Here is a 23,748-nt window from a genome sequence, read left to right as displayed (position 1 = left end):
TCAGATTCCATAGGAATTTTAGGATGGTTTTTCTGTTTTCTATTTCTGCAAAAAATGCCATTGGGATTTTGATGGGGATTGCATTTAATACATACATCACTTTGAGTGATATGGCTATTTTAACAACATTAAGTCTTAAAATACGGCATGAGAGGGACCTGTCCAGTGGCGCGGTGGTTAAGTTGGCACGTTCCACCTCAGTGATCCAGGGTTTGCGGGCTCAGATACTGGGTGTGGACCTACATACTGCTTATCAAGCCATGCTGTGGCAGGCGTCCCATATATAACACAGAGGAAGATGGGCATGAATGTTAGCTCAGGACCAATCTTCCTCAGTAGGAAAAAAAAAAAAAAGAGGAAGATTGGCAGCAAATGTTAGTTCAGAGCTAATCTTCCCCCTCAAAGAAAAAAACCCAGCATGAGACATCTTTCCATTTATCTGTACCTTCTTTGACTTCCTTTAGCAATGTTTTATAGTTTTCAGTGTATAAGTCTTTCACCTCCTTGGCTAAATTTACTCCTAAAAGTTCATTTTATTAAAAGACAACAAAATTGACAAATCCTTAATTAGACTAACAAAAAAAGAGAGAACTCAAATAGCTAAAATTAGAAATGAAAGAGGAGATATCATAATCAATATCACAAAAATAAAAAGAATTATAAGATACTTTTATGAACAATTACACACCAAAAAATTTGAAAACCCAGAAGAAACGGATGAGTTCCAAGAAACATATAACCTACCAACACTGAATCATTCAGAAATAAAAAATCTGAACAGCCCTATAACTAATGAGGATATTAAAGCAGTAATCAAAAACTTTGCAACTAAGAAAACCCAAAGACAAGATGGCTTTTCTGGAGAATTTTACCAAATATTTAAGGAATTAACACCAACCCTCAAAATTCTCCAAATAACCAAAGAAAAGGGAACCTTTCCAAATTCATTTTATGAGGCCTTCATTGCCCTGATACCAAAACCAGAAAAAGACAAAAAGAAAACTATAGATCAATATTCCTGATAAATATTGATACAAAAATCCAAAACAGAATAGGAGGAAACCAAATTCAACAGCACCTTAAAAGGTCATATACCATGAACAAGTGAGATTTATACTTGGAACGTGAGGATGGTTCAACATACAAAGATCAATTAATGTAGTACACACATTAACAAACTGAAGGACAAAACACATGATAAATCAACGCAGAAAAAGCATTTGACAAAACTCAACCACTAAGTCATGTACACAGAGTCCAAAGCTAACGTAAAATGCAATGGGGAAAGACTGAGAGCTTGTCTCTAGGGTCAGTAAGAAGGCAACAATGCCCACTCTCAGCACTACTGTCAACAGAGCACTAGAAAGTCTAGGCAAAGCATCTACACACACAAAAAAGAATAAAAGGCATAGAAATTGGAAAAGAACCAAAATTCCCTACATTCACAGATAACATGATCTTATAGAAGACCCTAAAGATTCCACACACACAAAAACTGTTAGAACTAATAAATGAATTCATCAAAGTTGCAGGGTACAAAGTCAACACTCAAAAATCAGTTTGTTTCTATATACTAACAATGACCAATCCAAAAAGGAAATTAAGAAAACAATCCTATTTGCTATACCATCAGATTTATCAACTTTGTTAATCTTTTCAAAAAACCAATCTATTGTATCGAAATATGATGTACATTCGGAAAAAAAACCAATTTAGGATTTTTCCCAATATTTCACTGTTTGCCATTTTGTCGAATTCCGTTCATATTTTTCTTATTTACTTTATTTGTCTTGTTTTGGTTATAATTTTCTCTTCTTTTTCTAATCTCTTAGGGGCAAAGCTATTACTAATTTGAGACCACTTTTCTTCCCTACTATAAGCATTTAAAGCTATAAATTTCCCTCAATGCAATACTATAACTGTACTTCACAAATTATATGTTCTATTTTTATTTTCATTCCATTCAAAATATTTTCTAATTTCCTAAGATTCTTTCTCTGACCCATGAGTTATTTACAAATGTGTTGTTTTATTTCCAAATATTTGGAGATTTCCATAATTTCATTCTGTTATTGATTTCCATTGCTAACATTGCATGATTTTAATCATTTTAAAGTTATTTAGATTTGTTTTATGGCCAATCTATATGGTCTATCTTGGAGAACATTACAGATGTTCTTGAAAAGAATGAATTCTGCAGGTTTTGGGGGAAGTGCTAGGTCAAGCTGGTTGATAGTGTTAATCAGCTCTATATCCTTACAAATTCTCTGTCTAGTTTTTCTATCAATCACTGAGAGCACAGTATTTAAATATCAAGCTGCAAATGTTAGCTATAATTTCTCCTTTCAATCTGTCAGATTTTGCTTAATGTTTCTTGGGCTATATTGTTATGTGTTTATACATTAAGAATTGTTTTATCTACCTATTACATTGACCTTATCATTATGAAATGTCCCTCCTTTTCTCTGACAATATTTCTTGACTGAAAGTCTGATATTAACATAGCTATTCTAATTCTACTATGGTTATCCTTTGCATGGTACATTTCTTCCATCTTCTTACTTCAACAAATTAGGTCTTCGAATCTAAAGTGATTCTGATCTGACAATCACTGTCTTTTGATTTGATTCCATTTATAGCTAATATAATTATGCACATAATTGGACTTAGGTCTGCCATTTTGCTATTTATTTTTATATCTCAGGTATTCACTGTTCCTCTGATTCTCCTCTTTTGTGTTAAACCATTATTTTAAATGTTACTATTTTAATTCCTCTTTTAATTTTTTTAGAGTAATTTCTTTGTGGTTGATGTGTAGGTTATAAGGTGCTGTATAGGTTACAAGATTACAGGTTAATTGCAGACTTAATTGCAATAAATTACAGCTCCTTGCTCCTATATAGCTGCATTTCCTCCCCACTTCCTTTGTGCTACTGTTGTCGTAGGTGTTACCAACGGAGAAACATGCTATATTCCCTAAAACAATCTTCTACCTTTTAAAGAAAGTAAAAGAAGAGAAAGATACATATTTATATATTTTATTTCTTCAAATATTTTTCTGCCCCTTTCTCACCTCTCTGAGATTCCAATTACACATATGTTAGTATTCTGATGTTGTCCCAAAGGTCTCTGAGGCTCTGTTTATATTTCATCTATTCTTCCTCTCTGTTCTTCAAACTGGCCCCAAACTGAACCGCAACCTCAGGCTACCAGAGGTGCACATCATCCCTATTCATCACCTACCATGTTCCCTACTTTCAGTAAAAACACTCTTGGACTTGGGCTTTAACCTTCTACTGAAAATCAAGTAAATCCCCTCTCTAGACTGGAAATTGCTTGTTCACATGGCCCACTCTGCTCTGATAAAATTATCACACTCACCAGCTCCAGACAGATATGATTAAGAGCAGCTTCAGCCAAGAAAGCCATTGTCTCCTACTACTGTCATCAAATTCTAGCATCTTTTCATGAATAAATGCTTATCATTTCGTTCTTAGATTTGGGTCAATTTCCAGAGTCCCCAAAGAGTTATTTTTGAAAATTCTGTCCAGTAAAGTACTTATTTTCTAGGGAGAGGATCCACTTATCTCTTCACTTCAGCACAGCTGAGATTCATGCTCAAATAATCAGTAAATTTTACATACAAATAACCCATTTTAAATATGTAAGTAGATAAGGCTTTGTGAATTTATAGGGTTGTGTAACCATTACCATATTCTAGATGTAGAGGACCTCCATTACCCCATCAATTTCTTCACGATGGCTTTACAGTAGATCTCCAAGCCCAAGCCCCAGGCAACCCCTTATGACTATTTTACCTCTTTTACCTTTTCTAAATATTTTTAAATTTTTTCATATAAGTAAATCATGCAATTTATCTTCTATTTTCTTTCAGTAACATAATTTTTTTAGTTCAACCAAGTTGTTTCAGATATCATTCATTTCTTTATATCGCTGAGTTATATTCCATTGTATGGAGGTACCACAACATGTGAATTCACCTACCAATTCTTGGCAATTTGGATTACTTCCAGTTGATTGCTACTATGCATAAAGCCGTTGCAAATATCTGCATACACATCTTTTTTGTGAACATGTTTTTATTTCTCTTGGAGAGATACCTAGAAGTGGATTTGCTCAATCATATGGTAAATGTATGCTGAAGTTTTTATGAAACTGACAAACTATTTTCCAAAGTAGCTATGTTATTTTATATTTCCAATTTCTCCACATCTTTTCCAACACTTTGTATTGTGTGTCTTTTTAATTATGGGCAATCTTATGGCGACAGAAATTAGAGTGGTGGTCACCATTGACCGTGGGACAGGGGCATGAGGAGTTATTGTTTAATGGGTACAGATAATGAAAGAGTCCTAGACATGGATAATAGTGATGATGGCACAACACTGTGAATGTATTTAATGCCACTGAATGGTAATCTTAAAAATGACTAAATGGCAAATTTTATGTTATATATATTTTTTACTACAATTGGAAAATATGCATTATAAATTATTTTTTTCATCTTTCTTTTTCATTGTTCCTTTTGACTTTCAAAAATGTTACGTGAGAAAAAGAAAGAAGTCTTAAAGGAGTAGTCTCCTGGAAAGAGTGTTAAGCCAACTCTGTTATAAACATACAAAGGGTTTGCTTTAGGATATATGGTAAATTCACAGAGTTGTGCAACCATCATCACAATCAAATTTGGAAGATTTTCATCACCCAAAAGAAACCCCTTAACCATTAATAGTCATCCCTCATTTCTGCATTCTCTCCAAACTCTCAGCCCTAGGCAATCAATAATCTATTTTTTCTTTCTATAGATTTGCCTATTCTGGACATTCTGTATAAACAGAATCACAAAATATGTGTTCTTTTGCTATGCATAATATTTTCAAGGTTCATCCATATTGTATCATGAATCAGCACTACATTTCTTTTTATTGATAAATATTATTACATTGTATGTATATATCACATTTTATTCATCCATCCATTGATCAGTTGATGTATATTTGAGTTGCTCCTATTTTTTGGCTGTTATGAATATTGCTGCTATGCACATTCATACACAAGTTTTTACATGGATATATATTTTCATTTCTCTTGGGTATACACCTAGGAGATAAACTGTTGAGTCATAATGGTAACTCTTTTCCAAAGCAGCTGCACAATTTTACATTCCCACCAGCAGTATATGAGGGTTCTCATTTCTGCTTACTGCCATTGGTATATCTTTTTCAGAAAAATGTCTATTCGAATTGTTTGCTCAATTTAATATTAGCTTACTTATCTGTTTATTATTCAGTTATAGGAGTTCTTTCTATATTTTGGATAGCAGTCCCTTATCAAAAATATGATTTCCAAATATTTTCTCCCCTTTAGTGGGTTGTCTTTAAACTTTCTTGATGGTGCAATCTGACGCACAGAATTTTTTAATTTTTACAAAGTTTAACTTACTTCCCAATTTTTTAAAATATAAATACTTCTCATACCTATGTTGATCATATCAGATTACAATTTTTGCCTCAACCAAATATAATTTATAAAACTCATGAGAAGGATAATATATTATACACATTTTGATTTTTACCCATTCCATTGTTCTCCACTTTCTGAAATTCCAAGCCTTCTTTTGTTATAATTTCTTTTTAGAAGACCTTCTTTGGCTATTCTTTAAGAGTAGATCTGCTAGTGAAAATTTTCCCCTTTTAAAAAGAATGTCTTTACTTCCACTTCATTCCTGAAGGATATTTTCATTAGAAATGGAAGCTAGATTTAACAGTTTTTTTCTTTCACTATTTTAAAGATGTTGTACCACTTCCTTCATCTTCCATGGATTCTGATGGGAAATCTACTACCTATCATACATTACTGGAGGGAATGTAAAACAGGACAGCCCCTCTGTAAAATAATTGAGCAGTTTCTGACAAAATTAAATGTACACTTATAAAACTCATCAATCACACTCTTGGGCATTTGGTAAAGAGAAATGAAAACTTACACAAATCACACAAAAACCTTTACACAAATGTTCACGGGAGCTTTATTAGTGATAAGAAAATACTAGAAACAACTCAAGTGTCTTTCAAAGGGTGAATGGTTGAATAGATACATAGAATGATTTACATGCAACAAACTAAATAAACTTCAAGGATATTATATTCAGTGAAAAAAGTCAATCTTATATGATTTCACTTATACACATTCTAGAAATCACAAAATTATAGAGATGGAGAACAGGTTGACGGTTGTCAAGAGAAATGGATGGGGTAGGCGGAGGGATGAGCACGATGACAAAGAGGTATGTCTTGAACAGTCTTGTATCTTAATTGTGATTATATTAATCTATACATAGAATAAAATTTTATAGAACTATGTACACCCACAGACATAAACAAACGGATGCAGGTAAAACAAACAGTAAGAGCTGTATAAGGCCTGTAGCCTAGTTAACAGCAACGTGCCGCTGTCAATTTCCTGGTTTGGATACTGTTACTACAGCTACGTAAGATGTCATCATTCATGAGAAGCTGGAGGAACCTGCGTGAAGGGTACATGGATATATGTGCAACTTACTGGGAGTTTACAATTATTTCAAAATTAAAAGTTAAAAATGCAGAGTATACTGCAGGCTTTTGAATTTCTCTCATTTTGATAGGCGATAAATGGAATCTCAGTGTAGTTTTAATTTGTCTTTAACTTACGACAAGTGAAGCCATGGGTAAGGTTTTATACCAATTGTATATATTTTAGTTTTTTCTGTGAAATATTTGTCTTTTGCTCCTTTTCATATTTCAACTTGGTCTTACAAGATTCTCTTTCCTTTCATGTTATAACCCTAGACCTCTCTTTCCAACACAATTAGTTCATTGAGTACTTTATTTGATGGTTTTAAGAAAGAAGCCATCCAGCAAAAATGCCCATTAATCTTGGTGCATAGCAAAACCTCATACAGCTAAATAGAAGTCTCTGAATCTTCTCCTTAGGAGATTCACAAATATAACAACCAGATATTTTTGGAAGGATTCTCTCCATTGCATTAGCACCTTGCCTAAAACATCAAATCAATAGTACCAGAGATATCCCAATACAATTGTCCTAAGACATGTGATTTTTTTTTTTTTTAAGATTTTATTTTTCCTTTTTCTCCCCAAAGCTCCTTGGTACATAGTTGTATATTTTTAGTTGTGGGTCCTTCTAGTTGTGGCATGTGGGATGCCGCCTCAAAATGGCCTGACGAGCGGTGCCATGTCCACGCCCAGGATCCGAACCAGCGAAACCCTGGGCCAACAAAGTGGAGTGCTGGAAATTAACCGCTCGGTCATGGGCCAGCCACTAAGACATGTAATTTTGACTCATCATTTAACTAAGCAGGCTGAACCTCTAAGTCTATGTAGTAACAACTTGACTGTATTAAAACAAAGCAAAGCAATTTAATTGACACAAGGTAGATAAGCCTTTAATCACATGAACAAAAAGACAGACAAAACACCAGGAACCATTAAATTATTATGAATAACACTTGTACTTGGGGCAAGAAATAGCTCAAGTTTATCTAATCATTCTGGAGCATTTTTCTTTGATTCGAGAATTTGCCACATTGCTAACTTCAATTATATAAATATGTAAAAGCAAATTATAACACAACTTATACTAGCCACAAAATGCTTTTAAAAAACATGAAAGGAACACAGATAGAAAGGGACAAAGTCAATCAAACTCATTCCTTCTTAATGCAGTTACCACACAATGATCCTGTCACCTTAAAATCAAACTAATCAATTTAGCATCAGAAAGATAGTGAATCAAATTTTATATCACTACCACTATAAGCATGGAAATATCTTTACTAAAGGCTCAATGGATTTAAACAGCAAAAGTGAACGCACTGTCAGCTTTAGCTCCTGATATGTATAAGAAAAGGAAAAAATATTACAGCTAAGGTCAAACATCAGTGGGAAAGGGCTCAAAGTGATAAATCTATGACATTAACCACAGCAGTCTTTTTAATACAGTCCAGCATAACCTAAAAACAGCCCTGTACTCCAACTGAACTATTTATCACAGACAAAAATGTCTTCTTGACAAAAAACAGATTCATGTTAACAAAAGAAAGGAAGACAGTATTATACTGAGGAAATCTTGTTGCTCTAAAAATATTTATAATTCTTTCAAAATGCACATAGCAACTTACCATTTATTGAACATCAATTTATATCCTGTCTTATAATTGAATTTATAAATCAAATTAAAATTTCAGAATACGTTATGAGTGGGAATGAAAAGAGATTATGTCCCTAACAAATAACAGAAAAGATAAAATTCTTCAGGTTAAACAACAATTTTTAACTTTTAAAATCTAACATTTCTATGATTCTTATTTTCTAGTAAATTTGTTTCAAGTGTTAACAAGGCATTTTTTACAGAAAAATGAACTTTTGCAACTCCACAATCTACAGTCCATTTCCATATTCCAAATCTGAGTATTCGATTTTAAAGTTATAAAAAGTTAGTGAAGAATGGGGAGAGGGGTCACATTTGAAAACATAAGCCCTAATGCTATACTTTTTACATATTACTTTAAGTTTTTCTTTTTATATGTTCCTATACTTAAATAAAATAAATCAAGGAGTTATACCTCTATTTCATCAGAAATAACAAGAGATAACATTTTCTACTTTTAAATGACTACAAATCTGTCTGTCAACACATGCTAGATGTTTAACAGACTTACTTATACTCACCAAACTAGACAATGCTGGGGAGGGCTGTTACTACTCAGTAAATGTGGGTGGCCTTAGAGTTGAATTAATTAAGAATCAAAGAACAAAAGACAATATTTTTTACTTTAACACTCATAAAACACTAAGGGTTTACATATTTAATTACAATTAAAAGAGAGAACATCTGTATGTGTCTATCAACTTGAGCTAATTAACAGAACTTAGAAAAGAAATCATTACAGTCAACTGAAAAGTTTGCTAACACTTCATTAAAAAGTTTTACACAACAATACAAGCCTGTAACATATTTGGTTAACCACCAAGTTAAGATGGGACAGGTGGAGAATTATCATTCTTCAGATTTCAAATAAAATACAATAGCGAAATTCAGTAACACAGAATTTCAAAGATTTTTTGTCTTTTAAACAGCAGAGTCCACCTTTTTTTTGAAATGCCACTTGATCTTCCTATAGGAATTAGTGCCTGAGTAGCACCCAAATGGAATCTTTCATCAAGATGTAGGATCAATATAGACTGAAAGCAGATTTTCTCAAAAAGAATGTAATATTTAGGGTTAATACTTTAAAGACACATAGCTTCTAAACACTATGTTCTGAAAACAGAATTAAATATATATTCTATATAAAATTAAAATAATTTCTATTTCACAGATGTTGCTCTATTCCTATCTTATTCTAGTAATTGATTTTAGACTGTATTTTTATAGCAATGATAACAAACTACTAAAATTTAAAAATTACCTTCCTTTCAGAAATATATTTTAAAATTCAAGACTATAATACAAAAGAAAATTTATAAATGCATAGGGGAAGAAAACAAAACCAAATTGGTTTCTTGTCAGCAAGATTTGTATGCAAGTGTAACATATTTTTCCACATTTATAATCATTCCTTCTAAATGTTTATGAACAGAGATTTTTAAAAGCCTGTTTTATCTGAAGACATAGGATTTTATAAGGTATTAGCATGTATATATTCTAATACATACTTTGAGATTTCGTATATTTTTTCATATTTATAGGAAAATATCCATAATAAAATTTGATATTATTCACATTATTGTCATTTGTAACCATCATAATTAGTCAATTAATTTGTTAAATTCCCCCAAATATGTAAGGTCCTGTGGATTGTTTCTACAAGCAAGCCTCTGCCTCAAAAGAAAAAGTATTAGTATTCTAATTTAGGTTATAACAAACGTCATTAAAAAATAAAAAGAAACAGTACTATGAAGAGAACAGCATAAAGAAATATATAATTATTTATGAAACGAATGTCCTGATTAAGAGATAACAAGAGAATTCCTTAGAACCTCAATTTTACCTTTAGGTTTGACGCATTAATAATGTTTGGATTGACAGGTTTTAACAAGTTACTGATCATTTTTTGAAAAAAAATTTTAACCTGAAATAACCTCAATTTCTAGAACTGCAAAGGAACAATCTTCAAGGCTAAGTACATTTTGGTTGATCTTGATCACAAACATATTCTTAGTCTGCCCATCCTCTGCAGAAAATGAGACATTACATGCATCAGAAGTTCTTACCTGGCCCTCTCCTACTGTTTCAGTGTCGATCACTGTGATGATGCCTGGGACCAAAGGACTCCGCCTTGAATTACTGTGCATAGCAACATCATCTTCTGTCACACCTGAAGGCAGTGTGCCTGTCAGCTGAGTCACCACTTTCCCAACCATCGTCAGGCCAGTTTTCAACGTCTGTACAATGAAAGGTAAAATGTATGACTTCACGTCAGTATTTGGATTCTAAACAGAAGTGTGCATTTTGTTAATCCTCCTACCCATTGAATTCTTTATTCTCATACAAGCTTATAGGTAACAGTGAACTGTCACAGAAATTCAGTCTGATTTTTCACATGATCTTCAATTTTAGTTAGAAAATCGGTATTAGTTTGAGTGAATGGTATCAGTAGAGTCCCCAAAGTCAGCATGATGAGAATAAAGCTGTAGACAAATAATTAAAGATCTGTGTTTCACATGAGGGTACGATTGCATTTTTATTAAAACAATTTCTTTTTTCCCTCTCCTTACTGCATATAACTTAAAATATGTACATAGTAAGAAGTAGGAACTATGTGATGTTCTATTTTTTGAAATATTATAAATCTAATTTTAAATCCATTTTTTAGCATGAAAAAGACAAGGCAATGGAAGAATTCCATGTGAAAAAGACTATGCTTCCAAAGTAAATCTATAATATGCTGCTATACCAGCACCGTACATCAAGATTTGGCATTTGGAAAATACAGTTTCCATCCAAGATACTAATTACTAGACGAAGGAAATATCATATAAAATTAGCTAAGAAGGTTCTTTTCTCTCTGGTAACAAAAACCAATACAATGTAATGCTTCTAATATAATATTTCAATTAAAGACAACCTAAATGTAATTTTATAATTACATTTAGTTCCATTTCATTCAAAGCAAATAGATAAAATTAACACGTGTGACTATTTTTTTGCTTTTATGTGATTCTCATTATCTGATTATTCTCATTTGCATTAACAAACAATAATGTTAAAGTAACTTTTTTGTCTGAAAGAGAAAAGTTAAAACAGAAAATTATGTGATTCATAAATGTTCAAAAAGATCTAATCATCAGAGCCTCAAAATAAGTAGTTTAGATTACACAGACATATCAAAAATTATGTATGACATAATAGACACAACAATCAGAAATAAGATTTTTCCAATTCTCATATTATGAGGAAAAGTTTTTATTAAAATACTTAAAATTAATCTTCAATAAGGTGATTCTTTTTATAATAACTATGGGAAAATATGCTCACCTATATCCTGGAATATGTTCTAGCTAAATTTTAACATGTTAATTATTATACACATAGTATTCCAAATATTAATTTATAAATGGTAGGCAAAGAAGGTAGTTTATAAAGGCCTAAATGTGATTTAAGCAACAATTAGATTGAAATTTTTAAAAGGAAAGTATTTTCCAAAGAAATTTTTCATTAAACTTCCATATAACTAACACTAGTGATACATCTATTATTTTCCTGTAGCTATGTTCCCTGGAGCATTTCCTATGAACTCAGGATTGCTCAAGGTCTTAACATAAATGATCTCTATAGATGTCCTCAAACACCTTGCCAGTTTCTAGAAGAGAAAATTGATGCTACAGAAGTTAAGTAAAACAGCAGCTAAAACAGCCAGCTGATGACAAAGCCAGATTTCAAAACTAGGACTCTCTATCTCCCAAGCCTGATTTTAACCACCATCCAGTATTCCCTTGTAATCTATTCCTGTTACTACTTGTGATCTCACACTTCTTGAATTCAGAACACAGACATATACTGTGGGAGGAAAAAAGGAAAAATAAAGACCATAACAGTGCATCCTAATAAATACTTAAATAAAATGACCAGCAAAGTCATTTGCTGAATTCAAGCAAAAAGACATAACTTGCAGCCGACTGAAACCAAGAAAAAGCCACAAATCAATTTTAACTGTTTTGTTTAGTGCTAAAAACGCAAACTGCAGTGATTATAAAACACATTAGCGTTCCTCAATTAGCAGCCAAACATTTGTTTCAATAATTCACAAGAAATGACTTACACAAAGTCTGTTGGAGTGTTGTCAAGAAAGCCTCTGAAGGACCAACAAAATCAGGCGCCACAGTGTATTGATGTCAAAAGCTGGCCAGGAAGCCTGATTAACCTCTGCGATGCCTCAGCTGATGGACTTACTCCATTAATGCTAATGGAGATGCTCCCACTAAAACAGAGCTATTCCTTTATCAAGAGTGCCTTTCAGGTTTAAAGTTTTGGTTCTACATTCTCCCCATTTGCCCTTGAGCTTGTTATTTCATGCTCTTATACCAATGAATAGGAATAAAACTGAAATAACTGGAGCACACAGAAAGCGGGAGGTAATGTACCAGAGCAAACCACAAGACAAAGGGAAAAGTTATTCTAAGAGAAGAATGAAAAAACTCCAGAAAGGGGGGTGGGGGGGGGGGGGAACATAGTATATTTCATAGTCAAAGGCTCATATTACATGAAGAGTTAGTAATATTTCTCCTAAAAAAACCTTAAGGCTACCAGTGGGGTCATCTTATGAGTGGACAAAAATCTAAACCCAAAATTTAACAGTCATCAAATCTGTACTTGTAACTTTCAAAATAAGGTCTAATGCAGGGGGTAAGAGGAGTACTAGAAGTTTTCTGCATTAGTAAAGACCTTTGCTTCTAGGAGAAATTTGTTTCCATGTCATAATCAAATATACTGATGAGCACTGGTGTCCCAAAGTAAAGTATGTGTTATTTAATAGTTTTCACATACCACATTTAGATACCTAAATCACCTCACGGTAATTAGTCTTTTCACTAGATTTTAGTAGAAAGGGTACATACATACCTGACGATTTCCTCAAATACATAGAAAAAAGAATGAATGCTAAGCAAAAATTAGGAATAAAAAATCTATTTGGACAAACGGAGATGTCAAATTAGACTGACTGTCCTCACAATCTGAGATTTCTAAATTAAAAAGTTCATTATATTCTCAACTAATCTTAACAGGAGCATTCACATTACTAACCTGTATCTATAAGAAAGCTGAACAGAGACTATAAGGAATGTGTCTGATAATCCCTCATGACCAAAAATTCAAATGAGCATGGTACTTATTCTGTTCTATTGCACACAGATTTGCCAAAGGGTCACTAGTCATCTTTAACCTTTCTCATGCCATATCAGTTGTCCTCCCCATCCATTAGTGCTAATGGTGCTGCTCCCACAAAAGCTGTTAGTTGTCATTAAGAAGTTATCAGATAACAAGAGAAAACAGAGGCATTTTTATTAAATCAATTTACCACACTGAGGTGAAAACACATTAAAAGGAAAAATCAAATAGGACAGTTATAAGGTAACTATAAAATATGGACCAAGACTTTATAAATGTATCGAAATAATCCAATTTGAACAATTTCTATGTTAAACTTTTCCTTTATCACTACCACAGAGAATTCATCACTATTATATTCTTTTCAAGAAAGCCAAACAAATTATTTGGAAAATCAAAGGGAAAAATCCAAAAGGATAAAAGATTAATTTTAAGTGCTATTTGAAAATCCAGAAATTCTAAAAAAGATTATTTTCTCTAAGAGATCCAAGTACGTGTACAAATAATATATTTATACCAACAATTGTATGGTGAGGTAAAAAAAGAATTAAAAATTTAATAATTAATCTTGTATATAACAAAGTGGTTAACCTCTATGAAGCCACATAAGAAGCTGTCATCAGAGAGAGAAAAATATTAATGATTACTCTTTCAGAGAAAGTGATTTAACAATGAAATGAAAGTGAATTTATTTTTAAGATTAGTACTTTCTTTCTTTTTTCTTTTTTTGCTGAGAACGACTCACCCTGAGCTAACATCTGTTGCCAATTTTCCTCCTTCTGTATGCAAACTGTCACCACATCATGGCCGCTGACAAGTAGTGTAGGTCCATACCAGAACCGAACCCAGGGTGCCAAAGCAGAGTGCACCAAACTTAACTACTAGGCCACAGGGGCTAGCCCTAAGATTACTATTTTCTTAAGGAACACATACTACATGTCTTTTTAAATACTTTCTATGCCATATCTCAAAAAGTATATTATCTAGAAATGATAAAATGGTCAGAAATAATAAGAAATTTTATTTTCAGGAGCCAGCCCAGTGGCGCAGCGGTTAAGTGCCCATGTCCCGCTTCTCGGTGGCCTGGGGTTTGTTGGTTCGGATCCCGGGTGCGGACATGGCACCGCTTGGCAAAAGCCATGCTGTGGTAGGCGTCCCACATATAAAGTAGAGGAAGATGGGCATGGATGTTAGCTCAGGGCCAGTCTTCCTCAGCAAAAAGAGGAGGATTGGCAGTAGTAAACTCAGGGCTAATCTTCCTCAAAAAAAAAAAAAAAAGAAAAGAAAAAAAGAAATTTTATTTTCTGTTTTCAATAATGACAGGATGGGAAAATCAGATGAATCATATCAATGAAAATAAGTAGGAAAACTTGGGAGAATTTTTTTTAAACTCTGCCTGAAGGTATTGAATATTTATTAAGATAGTAAAGAGTTACTATTTCCAAATCCAAGAGAATAAGAAAATCCAGACACATGAGCTAGGCATTTAGGCCTAGATACATCTGATGATTCTAGAGAGGGCTTCTAAGAGCCTGAGTGGTGCTTCTGGTAGACTTGTGGAACTAGGTGGTCATGTTCAAGTGGGCCTACATGGTGACTTTCCCTTTGGGTTGGAACATAAAGGGAGAGACAACAGAAGTAAGAGTGAACCTGTAGTAATCAGGCTCTCACAGCTATTTCAGGTGAGCTTTATTTAAATAATTTAAGTAATCTCAATCCCTGACGTTGGATTAAAATGCTCCAAGATTGACAGGGCCCTAGAACTCTGGTATAATGTCAAAGTCAAAATGGTCTCTAAAGATTTTTTAAATAAATTCTGGCAAACAGGAAGTCAAGACATCATAAATGAGAAGCAGTAGAAACAACAAACAACAAAAACACAGGAGCCAGATATTGAAGTTATCAGAAACAGATTTTAAAGTAATTAAGTTTACTGTGTTTAAACTGTTAGGTAATTTGAGAAAGACGGAATTCTAGAGAACCAGAAACTATGACAATTTACTAAAAGATTTTATCAATGCATACATGTTCAATTTTATCAAGCCCTTTTTGTGCATATATTGAGATAATCATGTTATTCTTCTCTTTTATTCTGTTAATGGGGCAAATTACACTCATTGGCTTTGAATAATAAACCAGCCATACTGTGGAAATATCCCAACTGGATTGTGATACATTATCCCTACTATATATTGTTTAGTTTTTTTCTACTATTATTTTGTTCAGGATTTTTCACATTTATGTTCATGAGTAAGACAGGACTATAGTTCTCCTTTTTCAGAATGCTCTTATCAAGTTTCAGTATCAAGGTGATTTTGCACCATAAAACAAGATTACGCATAATCTGACTCTTTTTTATTCTATGGAAGAATCTTTATAATATTGCCCTTGTTTATTCTTAAATGTTAGATAGAATTCTCTGGAGAAGGTTTCTAGGTCTGAAGATACCTTTGTTAGATTTTTCTCTTCTTAGTAAACTTTTATACCCCTTATACAGCGAAGTACAGGAATTATGTGTACATCATGATGAATTTTCACAAGGGGAAACACTAATAGGGGTATAATCCATAATGCAATAGTAACAGAGACAAAAGAATATATTCATAATTATATTACTTAATTAGAGAAGTCATTGTGATGTACTTACTGTGGAAAACTGGAACTGCTATATACTTCAAAAGGCTAATTTACCCACAAAGTTTCTAATATCCAAGAACTCATAGGAGAAATTATCATTTGGGGAGGAAAAGCATCCCAACTTTCCAATCTTTCCTATATAAAATATCCACCCTCTGGAAGAGAGATGAAGGATCGTTCTATTTCTGGTAGGATTTTAGGAAAATAATGATAGTATTTTAAAAGAAATCTCAAAACATTCATGCTTTCTAATTCAGGAGTCCATAAGGACACAGATAAGCACTATATAAACATAAGAAAAGTATTTTGAAAAACATTTCATGACATTTAAACTAAGTATGAGTTAAAAGAGCAGGGTACAATATATGATTGGATTTAACGTGTTAAAACTATCAAGAAATGGGTGACTTTTATACTCATGGTTATATTTTTTCCTTCATTTCATAAATTTATAAGCAAGAACATGAATCAGCATTATAATCAGGCAAAAACAATTAAACAAAAATTAAACACAAACTACTTTATTCGAGAGTTAATGGCAGAATTTTACATATTGCCAGAGCTAACAACGAATTTCAATTACACCAAATTCCACTGGTGACCAATGGCCTAATAGAAATTGACTGGATTAAAGTGTTGTCATCAACATAATTTCTTAGAGTCTAAATGTGAAAGACGAGTATATTCCCCATAGTTCCCAATACTGGGGTACAGAAAAGTGAGGAGTTCGGATTTGTTCTTTTCAAAACACAGTAAGTCTAGTCTCATCCCAGCATGCCCACTTTCTCTCAGCTAACAGTGAGAACAGCTAAACAGTTACTGAATGAAGCAGGTCACTTTCCTTTTATGCAAACACACACACACATAATTATAGCAAAGAAGAGCTGAAAGTTTTCCTCCAGCACATATCTGAAAATTATTCAAAATGGTAATAGAATGAGCTACCCTGAGGAAAGTGTTTAACACAGATAAGTCTAAAAGGAATCTAATACTCAAGAAGTAGATCTCGTTGATATATTTTGTGGATCTATCATAAACTGACTGAAACAATAACACTGATACTGCCTAATTACTATGTCTCAGCTTTCTCCTCACTGAAATAACCATCATAATTTTTGCATACACAATGGACAAACAAGTAATTTTTATAAAGATTCTGAAATCTAAAATATATAGTGCCATAAGCATAAAGACATGCAGTATTTCCGTTGAGCAAAAAACATGTGATGCTTCTCTCATCAAAGCAAGAAACCCATTCTAAAGCACATCATGCAAGCATTTGTGATCAATCTTGAAGTATTTTTGTATTTGTTTTACATAAAACAGTGTGACCTTTGATTCTCTCCCTGTGGTTTGCTTTAAACTCGTTGTTCTTTTCTGAATAGTTGTGCTTTCTATTACATGCTGTCATTTAAATTCACTATGTCATCCCTATTATTAGAATTGTTTTGTTGTATCCTTCACAATTCAAAAGGATAGTGATTATAAGAATACCTTATAATCAGCATAAAGTTTACCAGCCATCATCAAAATTAACCCTCTCACACACGCAAAAAGAACTCATTTGACAAAGATGCAGGGGGCAGCCCTGTGACATGAAAGAATCTTTGAATGTGCCAGGGGTTTGACTCAAGTTTTCTTAAGGAATAATATTCTTTTTGCATCAAGAAGATTCATAAATGTTCAAAGATGCAAAGGGATGTCAGAATAGGTAGAATGATGCAAATCACAGAAAAAGAATCCAGAAGTCATTATCTAAACATGTAAAGCTTCTTTCAAAAGTGGTATTAACTAGATAACAGACTTTAATCTCACTAAAAGACTTAAATATTTAGAATTGGATAAATACAAACCCTATAATCATTACAATAGAAAATAAAGTATTATTTATAGTCTTAAGAGATTAAATACCTAATCAGGTAGTTGCCAATTCTCATGAGTGACAAAATAATTCTGACTTCTTAAGTTTATTCCACATTTGTGAATGAAAGGGGAAGGTACAATCTCAATACACTTCAGGAGAGAAACTTGATAATTACTGCACATGATCACAACTCGCAGAGACTGCCGGATACTCACTTTAGCCGCACTAATGACTGTGGCAGTATAAGACTGAATGTTGTCTCCACAGGCTCCACCACGGGACTGATGACATCGAATCAACTGGAAAAAAAAGAGAAAGGAAGAGAAACCAGAAAGTCATTTCTATTAAACTGTTTAACTCTAAGGCTATTAGGATAGAGGTTATTTACCACGCATAATGAGGGTGGTAGGTGGGAATGTTTGCATTAGTGTATTTCAGACAAACAGCTAAAAGCCCTGCTGAGACACTTTTACCCCTTTTTATAATCTACTGGTGCCACTCAGGCAGTTTCATGCTCAAATAGGATTTTTAATTACAAGATGAATAGTCTTTAAGAATTCATAAACTCTGAAACGGTAGGATTTGGGATCTGGCAGCCTTTCCACAAATAAATTTTAAAAACATAATCAAAGGATTTAGACATGACTTCCTAACATTAAATATTTAACATGCTAGCAAATTGGAGGTTTTGTCTTCTTAATTCCTACATAAAGATTGTAAAAGGAAACAAACAAACAAAATACACAAAAGAATTTGCCATATTTCCATTTTCAATTGTGTCAGTGGAAAAGTGATGCAAATTATGCATAAATCAACTGACACACATAGTAGCCGTCCACTTCAGAGGGCTTACTAGTTTTACCATTAGAAGGAAAAAGATATGTCCTTACTCATGCCTGACATAAATAAATCACCCTGTCAATTTTCAAAGTGAATCACTAGTTTGACATGCATGAGTCTCTCATGTGCTGAGCAATAAACCAGGATTAAATTCTCCACTGCTCCTACACTTCCTAACTTTAGTAAAAAAAAAAAAAAAAAAAACATTAGCCAGATTTTTACATTTAAAATTTTTAAGACAAAATGACAGTAGAGTATTAGAACAGCTCCACATTGTGATGTAAATTATTAAAAGTCTACAGAATTCAGAAAGAATCTATCCCAAAACACTTTTAAAAAATGCTTTATGGTTCTAAGAGGGAAGTTTATAGCAATTCAGGCCTACCTCAACAAAGAAGAAAAATCCCAAATAGACAATCTAAAAGCACATCTAAAGGTACTGGAAAAAGAACAACAAACAAACTCCAAAATCAGCAGAAGGAAGGAAATAATAAAAACCAGAGCAGAAATAAATGAAATAGAGACTAAAAAAACAATAGAAAAAATTAATGAAACCAAGAGCTGACTCTTTGAAAAGATAAACAAAATTGACAAACCCTTAGCTAGACTCAACAAGAAAAAAAGAGAGAAGGCTCAAATAAATAAAATCAGAAATGAAAGAGGAGAGATTACAACAGACACCTCAGAAATACAAAAGATAAGAGAATACTATGAAAAGCTATACGCCAAAAATTGGATAATCTGGAAGAAATGGAAAAATTCTTAGAAACATACAACCTTCCAAAACTGGACCAAGAAGAAGTAGAAAATTTGAATAGACCAATTATTAGTAGGGAGATCGAAACAGCAATCAAAAACCTCCCAAAAAATAAAAGTCCAGGACCAGATGGCTTTCCTGGTGAATTCTACCAAATATTCAAAGAAGACTGAATACCCATCCTCAAACTCTTCCAAAAAATTGAAGAGGAGGGGAGGCTTCCTAACTCATTCTACAAAGCCAATATTATCCTGATACCAAAACCAGACAAGGACAACACAAAAAAAGAAAATTACAGGCCCATATCACTGATGAACATTGATGCAAAAATCTTCAACAAAATACTAGCAAATCAAATACAACAATACATTAAAAAGATCATACATCATGATCAAATGGGTTTCATTCCAGGGATGCAGGGATGGCTCAACATCTGCAAATCTATCAATGTGATACACCACATTGACAAAATGAACAATAAAATTCACATGATCATCTTAATAGATGCAGAGAAGACATCTGACAAGATACAGCATCCATTTATGATAAAAACTCTAAATAAATAAGGTATAGAAGGAAACTACCTCAACATAATAAAGGCCATATATGACAAACCCACAGCAAATATCATTCTCAACAGAGAAAAACTGAAAGCTATCCCTTTAAGAACAGGAACCAGACAAGGATGCCCACTGTCACCACTCCTATTTAACATAGTATTGGAAGTCCTAGCCAGAGCAATCAGGCAAGAAAAAGAAATAAAAGGGATCCACATTGGAAAAGAAGAAGTGAAACTGTCACTCTTTGCAGATGACATGATTTTATGTCTAGAAAACCCTAAAGAATCCACTAAAAAACTTTTGGAAACAATAAAGGAACACAGTCAAGTCGTGGGATACAAAATCAACGTACAAAAATCGGTTGCATTTCTATACAAAAATCGGTTGCATTTCTATACACTAACAACAAAGTAGCAGAAAGAGAAATTAAGAATACAATCCCATTTACAGGTGCAACACAAAAGAATAAAAGACCTAAGAATAAACTTAACCAAAGAGGTGAAAGATCTGTACACTGAAAACTATAAAACACTGTTAAAAGAGATCGAAGAAGACACAAAGAAATGGAAAGATATTCCGTGCTCTTGGATTGGAAGAATTAACATCGTTAAAATGTCCATACTTCCTAAAGCAATCTATAGATTCAACGCAATCCCTATCAAAGGTCCAACAACATTTTTCACAGAAATAGAACAAAGAATCCTAAAATTTATATGGAACAACAAAAGACCCCGAATAGCCAAAGGATTCCTGAGAAAAAAGAACAAAGCTGGAAGTATCACACTCTCTGATTTCAAAATGTACTACAAAGCCATAGTAACCAAACCAGCATGGTACTGGCACAAAAACAGACACACAGATCAATGGAACAGAATCGAGAGCCCAGAAATAAACCCACACATTTATGGACAGCTAATACTCGACAAGGGAGCCAAAAGCATACGATGGAGAAAGGAGAGTCTCTTCAATAAATGATGGTGGGAAAACTGGACAGCCACATGCAAAAGAATGAAAGTAGACCATTCCCTTACACCATGCAGAAAAATCAACTCAAAATGGATTAAAGACTTGGATGTAAGACCCGAAACCATGAAACTTCTAGAAGAAAACATAGGCAGTACGCTCTTTGACATCAGTCTTAGCAGCATATTTTCAAGTACCATGTCTGACCAGGTAAGGGAAACAAAAGAAAAAATGAACAAATGGGACTACATCAAACTAAAAAGCTTCTGCACAGCAAAGGAAACCATCAATAAAACAAAAAGACAACCTAACAATTGGGAGAAGATATTTGCAAACCATATATCAGATAAGGGGTTAATATCCCAAATATACAAAGAACTCATACAGCTCAACAACAAAAAAACCAACAGCACAATTAAAAAATGGGCAAAAGATCTCAACAGAGATTTCTCCAAAGAAGATATACGGATGGCCAACAGGCATATGAAAAGATGCTCAACATCATTAGCTATCAGGGAAATGCAAATCAAAACTACAATGAGGTATCACCTCACTCCGGTCAGAATGGCTATAATCGACAAGACAGGAAACAATAAACGTTGGAGAGGACGTGGAGAGATGGGAACCCTTGTACACTGCTGGTGGGAGTGCAGACTGGTGCAGCCACTATGGAAAGCAGTATGGAGTATCCTCAGAAAATTAAGAATAGATCTACCATATGATCCAGCTATCCTACTGCTGGGCATTTATCCAAAGAACTTGATAATGCAAAGGCATAAAGATACCTGCACCCCTATGTTCATTGCAGCATTATACACAATAGCCAAGACTTGGAGGCAACCTAGGTGCCCATCAAGGGACAAATGGATAAAGAAGATGTGGTATTTATACACAATGGAATACTACTCAGCCATAAAAAAGGATGAAATCCGGCCATGTGTGACAACATGGATGGACCCTGAGGGTATTATGCTGAGTGAAATAAGTCAGAGGGAGAAAGTCAAATACCATACGATCTCACTCATAAGTAGAAGATAAAAACGACAACAAACAAACATATAGCAATGGAGAATGGATTGGAGGTTACCATGGGAGAAGCGAGGGAGGGCATGTGAGCAGATGGACTATAATTAGTTTTTGGGTGCTGAACATCATGTAATCTACACAGAATTCAAAATATATTATGATGTACATCCGAAAGCTATATAATGTTATAATCCAATGTTACTGCAATTTAAAAAAATAATAAAAATATTTAAAAATGCTTTATATAATTTAAAACAAGGCCATTTGATAAAAATTAATATGTAAATCTTTGATTTTTTAATTCTAGAATCAAAATTTTTTTCATCACTAACATTGTATTAAAAAACAATCCCTCTTTACCAGGTTAGAGCTTCTATAAGGCAAGGGAAACCAGGATGAAAATGAAAAGACAACCCACCAATTGGGAGAAAATATTTGCAAATCATATATATGACAAGGGGTTAATCTCCATAATATTTATAAAGAACTCACACAACTCAACAACAAAAAAATAAACAACCTGATCAAACAATGGACAGAGGATATGAACAGACATCAAAGAATATATACAGATGGCCAATAGGCACATGAAAAGATGCTCAACATCACTAATCATCACGGAAATGCAAATCAAAACTACACTAAGATATCACCTTACACCCATTAGAATGGCTATAATAACCAAGACAAAAAAATAATAAATGTTGGAGAGGTTGTGGAGAAAAGGGAACCCTCATACACTGCTGGTGGGAATGCAAACTGATGCAGCCACTATGGAAAACAGTATGGAGATTTCTCAAAAAACTAAAAATGGAAATACCATATGACCCAGCTATCCCACTACTGGGTATCTTTCCAAAGAATTTGAAATCAACAATTTGAAGAGATGTATGCACCTCTATGTTCACTGCAGCATTATTCACAATAGCCAAGTCATGGAAGCAACTCAAGTGCCCATCAATTGATGAATGGATAAAGAAGATGTGGTATGTATATACAATAACACTACTCAGCCATTAAAAAAGACAAAATCGTCCCATTTGCAACAACATGGATGGACTTTGAAGGTATTATGTTAAGCGAAATAAGCCAGACAGAGAAAGACAAACACCATATGATTTCACTCATATGTGGAAGATAAACAAACACATGGACAATGAGAACAATTTAGTGGTTACCAGGGGGAAGGGGTTGGGGGATGAGCACAAAGGGGCGTAATATGTACAAGTGAAATTTCAAAATGTTTTAAAATATCATAACTTCAATAAAAAAATCAAATTAAAAATAAAATTTTAAAACAACAATCCTTCAAAGCAATAATAATATGTTATAATAAAATATCCGTAAAAGTCCAATATGAGAGAAACTGCCACACTGAATGGTTGCTTAAACAGATATAAAGGTCAGTGATGAGGAATTTCCCAAATGGCAGGTGATCAACAAATGTAGTTTCACATAAGGGAAAATAGGGAGTTTGAAAAGTGATCATTTTAGCTAATAAAAATAATCTCACTTACTCATTCATTCATTCATTCACAAATACACAAAGAGTTAAGAAAATTATCCCTTTGCTGCCTCCTGCCGCATGTGCAAAAAAAGACATTATCTTGGAAATACTATCATCTTTACGCTGCTTCAGGCAATTAAAATAATCAAGGATAAATATGTGAAAATAAGGAATACTATTACTTTTT

General features: G+C 33.4%; 1 protein-coding gene across 10 annotated transcripts in view; it reads right to left on the bottom strand.

Annotated features, from left to right (window-relative positions):
• BCAS3 (BCAS3 microtubule associated cell migration factor) overlaps positions 1-23,748 on the bottom strand; it is a 570,105-nt gene that overhangs the window by 385,079 nt on the left and 161,278 nt on the right. For all 10 annotated transcript variants that reach the window (XR_006890461.1, XM_046674305.1, XM_046674308.1 and 7 more), the window contains exons 11-12: positions 18,124-18,207; positions 10,293-10,463 (exon numbers count right to left, since the gene is read on the bottom strand). Coding sequence is in view for 9 of the 10 variants with exons in the window: in XM_046674305.1 (XP_046530261.1) it covers positions 10,293-10,463; positions 18,124-18,207 (255 nt within the window). In the remaining variant the exon portion in view is untranslated. The remainder of the gene's footprint in view (positions 1-10,292; positions 10,464-18,123; positions 18,208-23,748) is intronic.

The sequence above is a fragment of the Equus quagga genome, chromosome 11, assembly GCF_021613505.1.
Source record: "Equus quagga isolate Etosha38 chromosome 11, UCLA_HA_Equagga_1.0, whole genome shotgun sequence".
Taxonomy (NCBI): Eukaryota; Metazoa; Chordata; class Mammalia; order Perissodactyla; family Equidae; genus Equus; species Equus quagga.
Note: the sequence above shows the minus strand (reverse complement) of the source record. Positions and strands in the feature narration are given on the sequence as shown.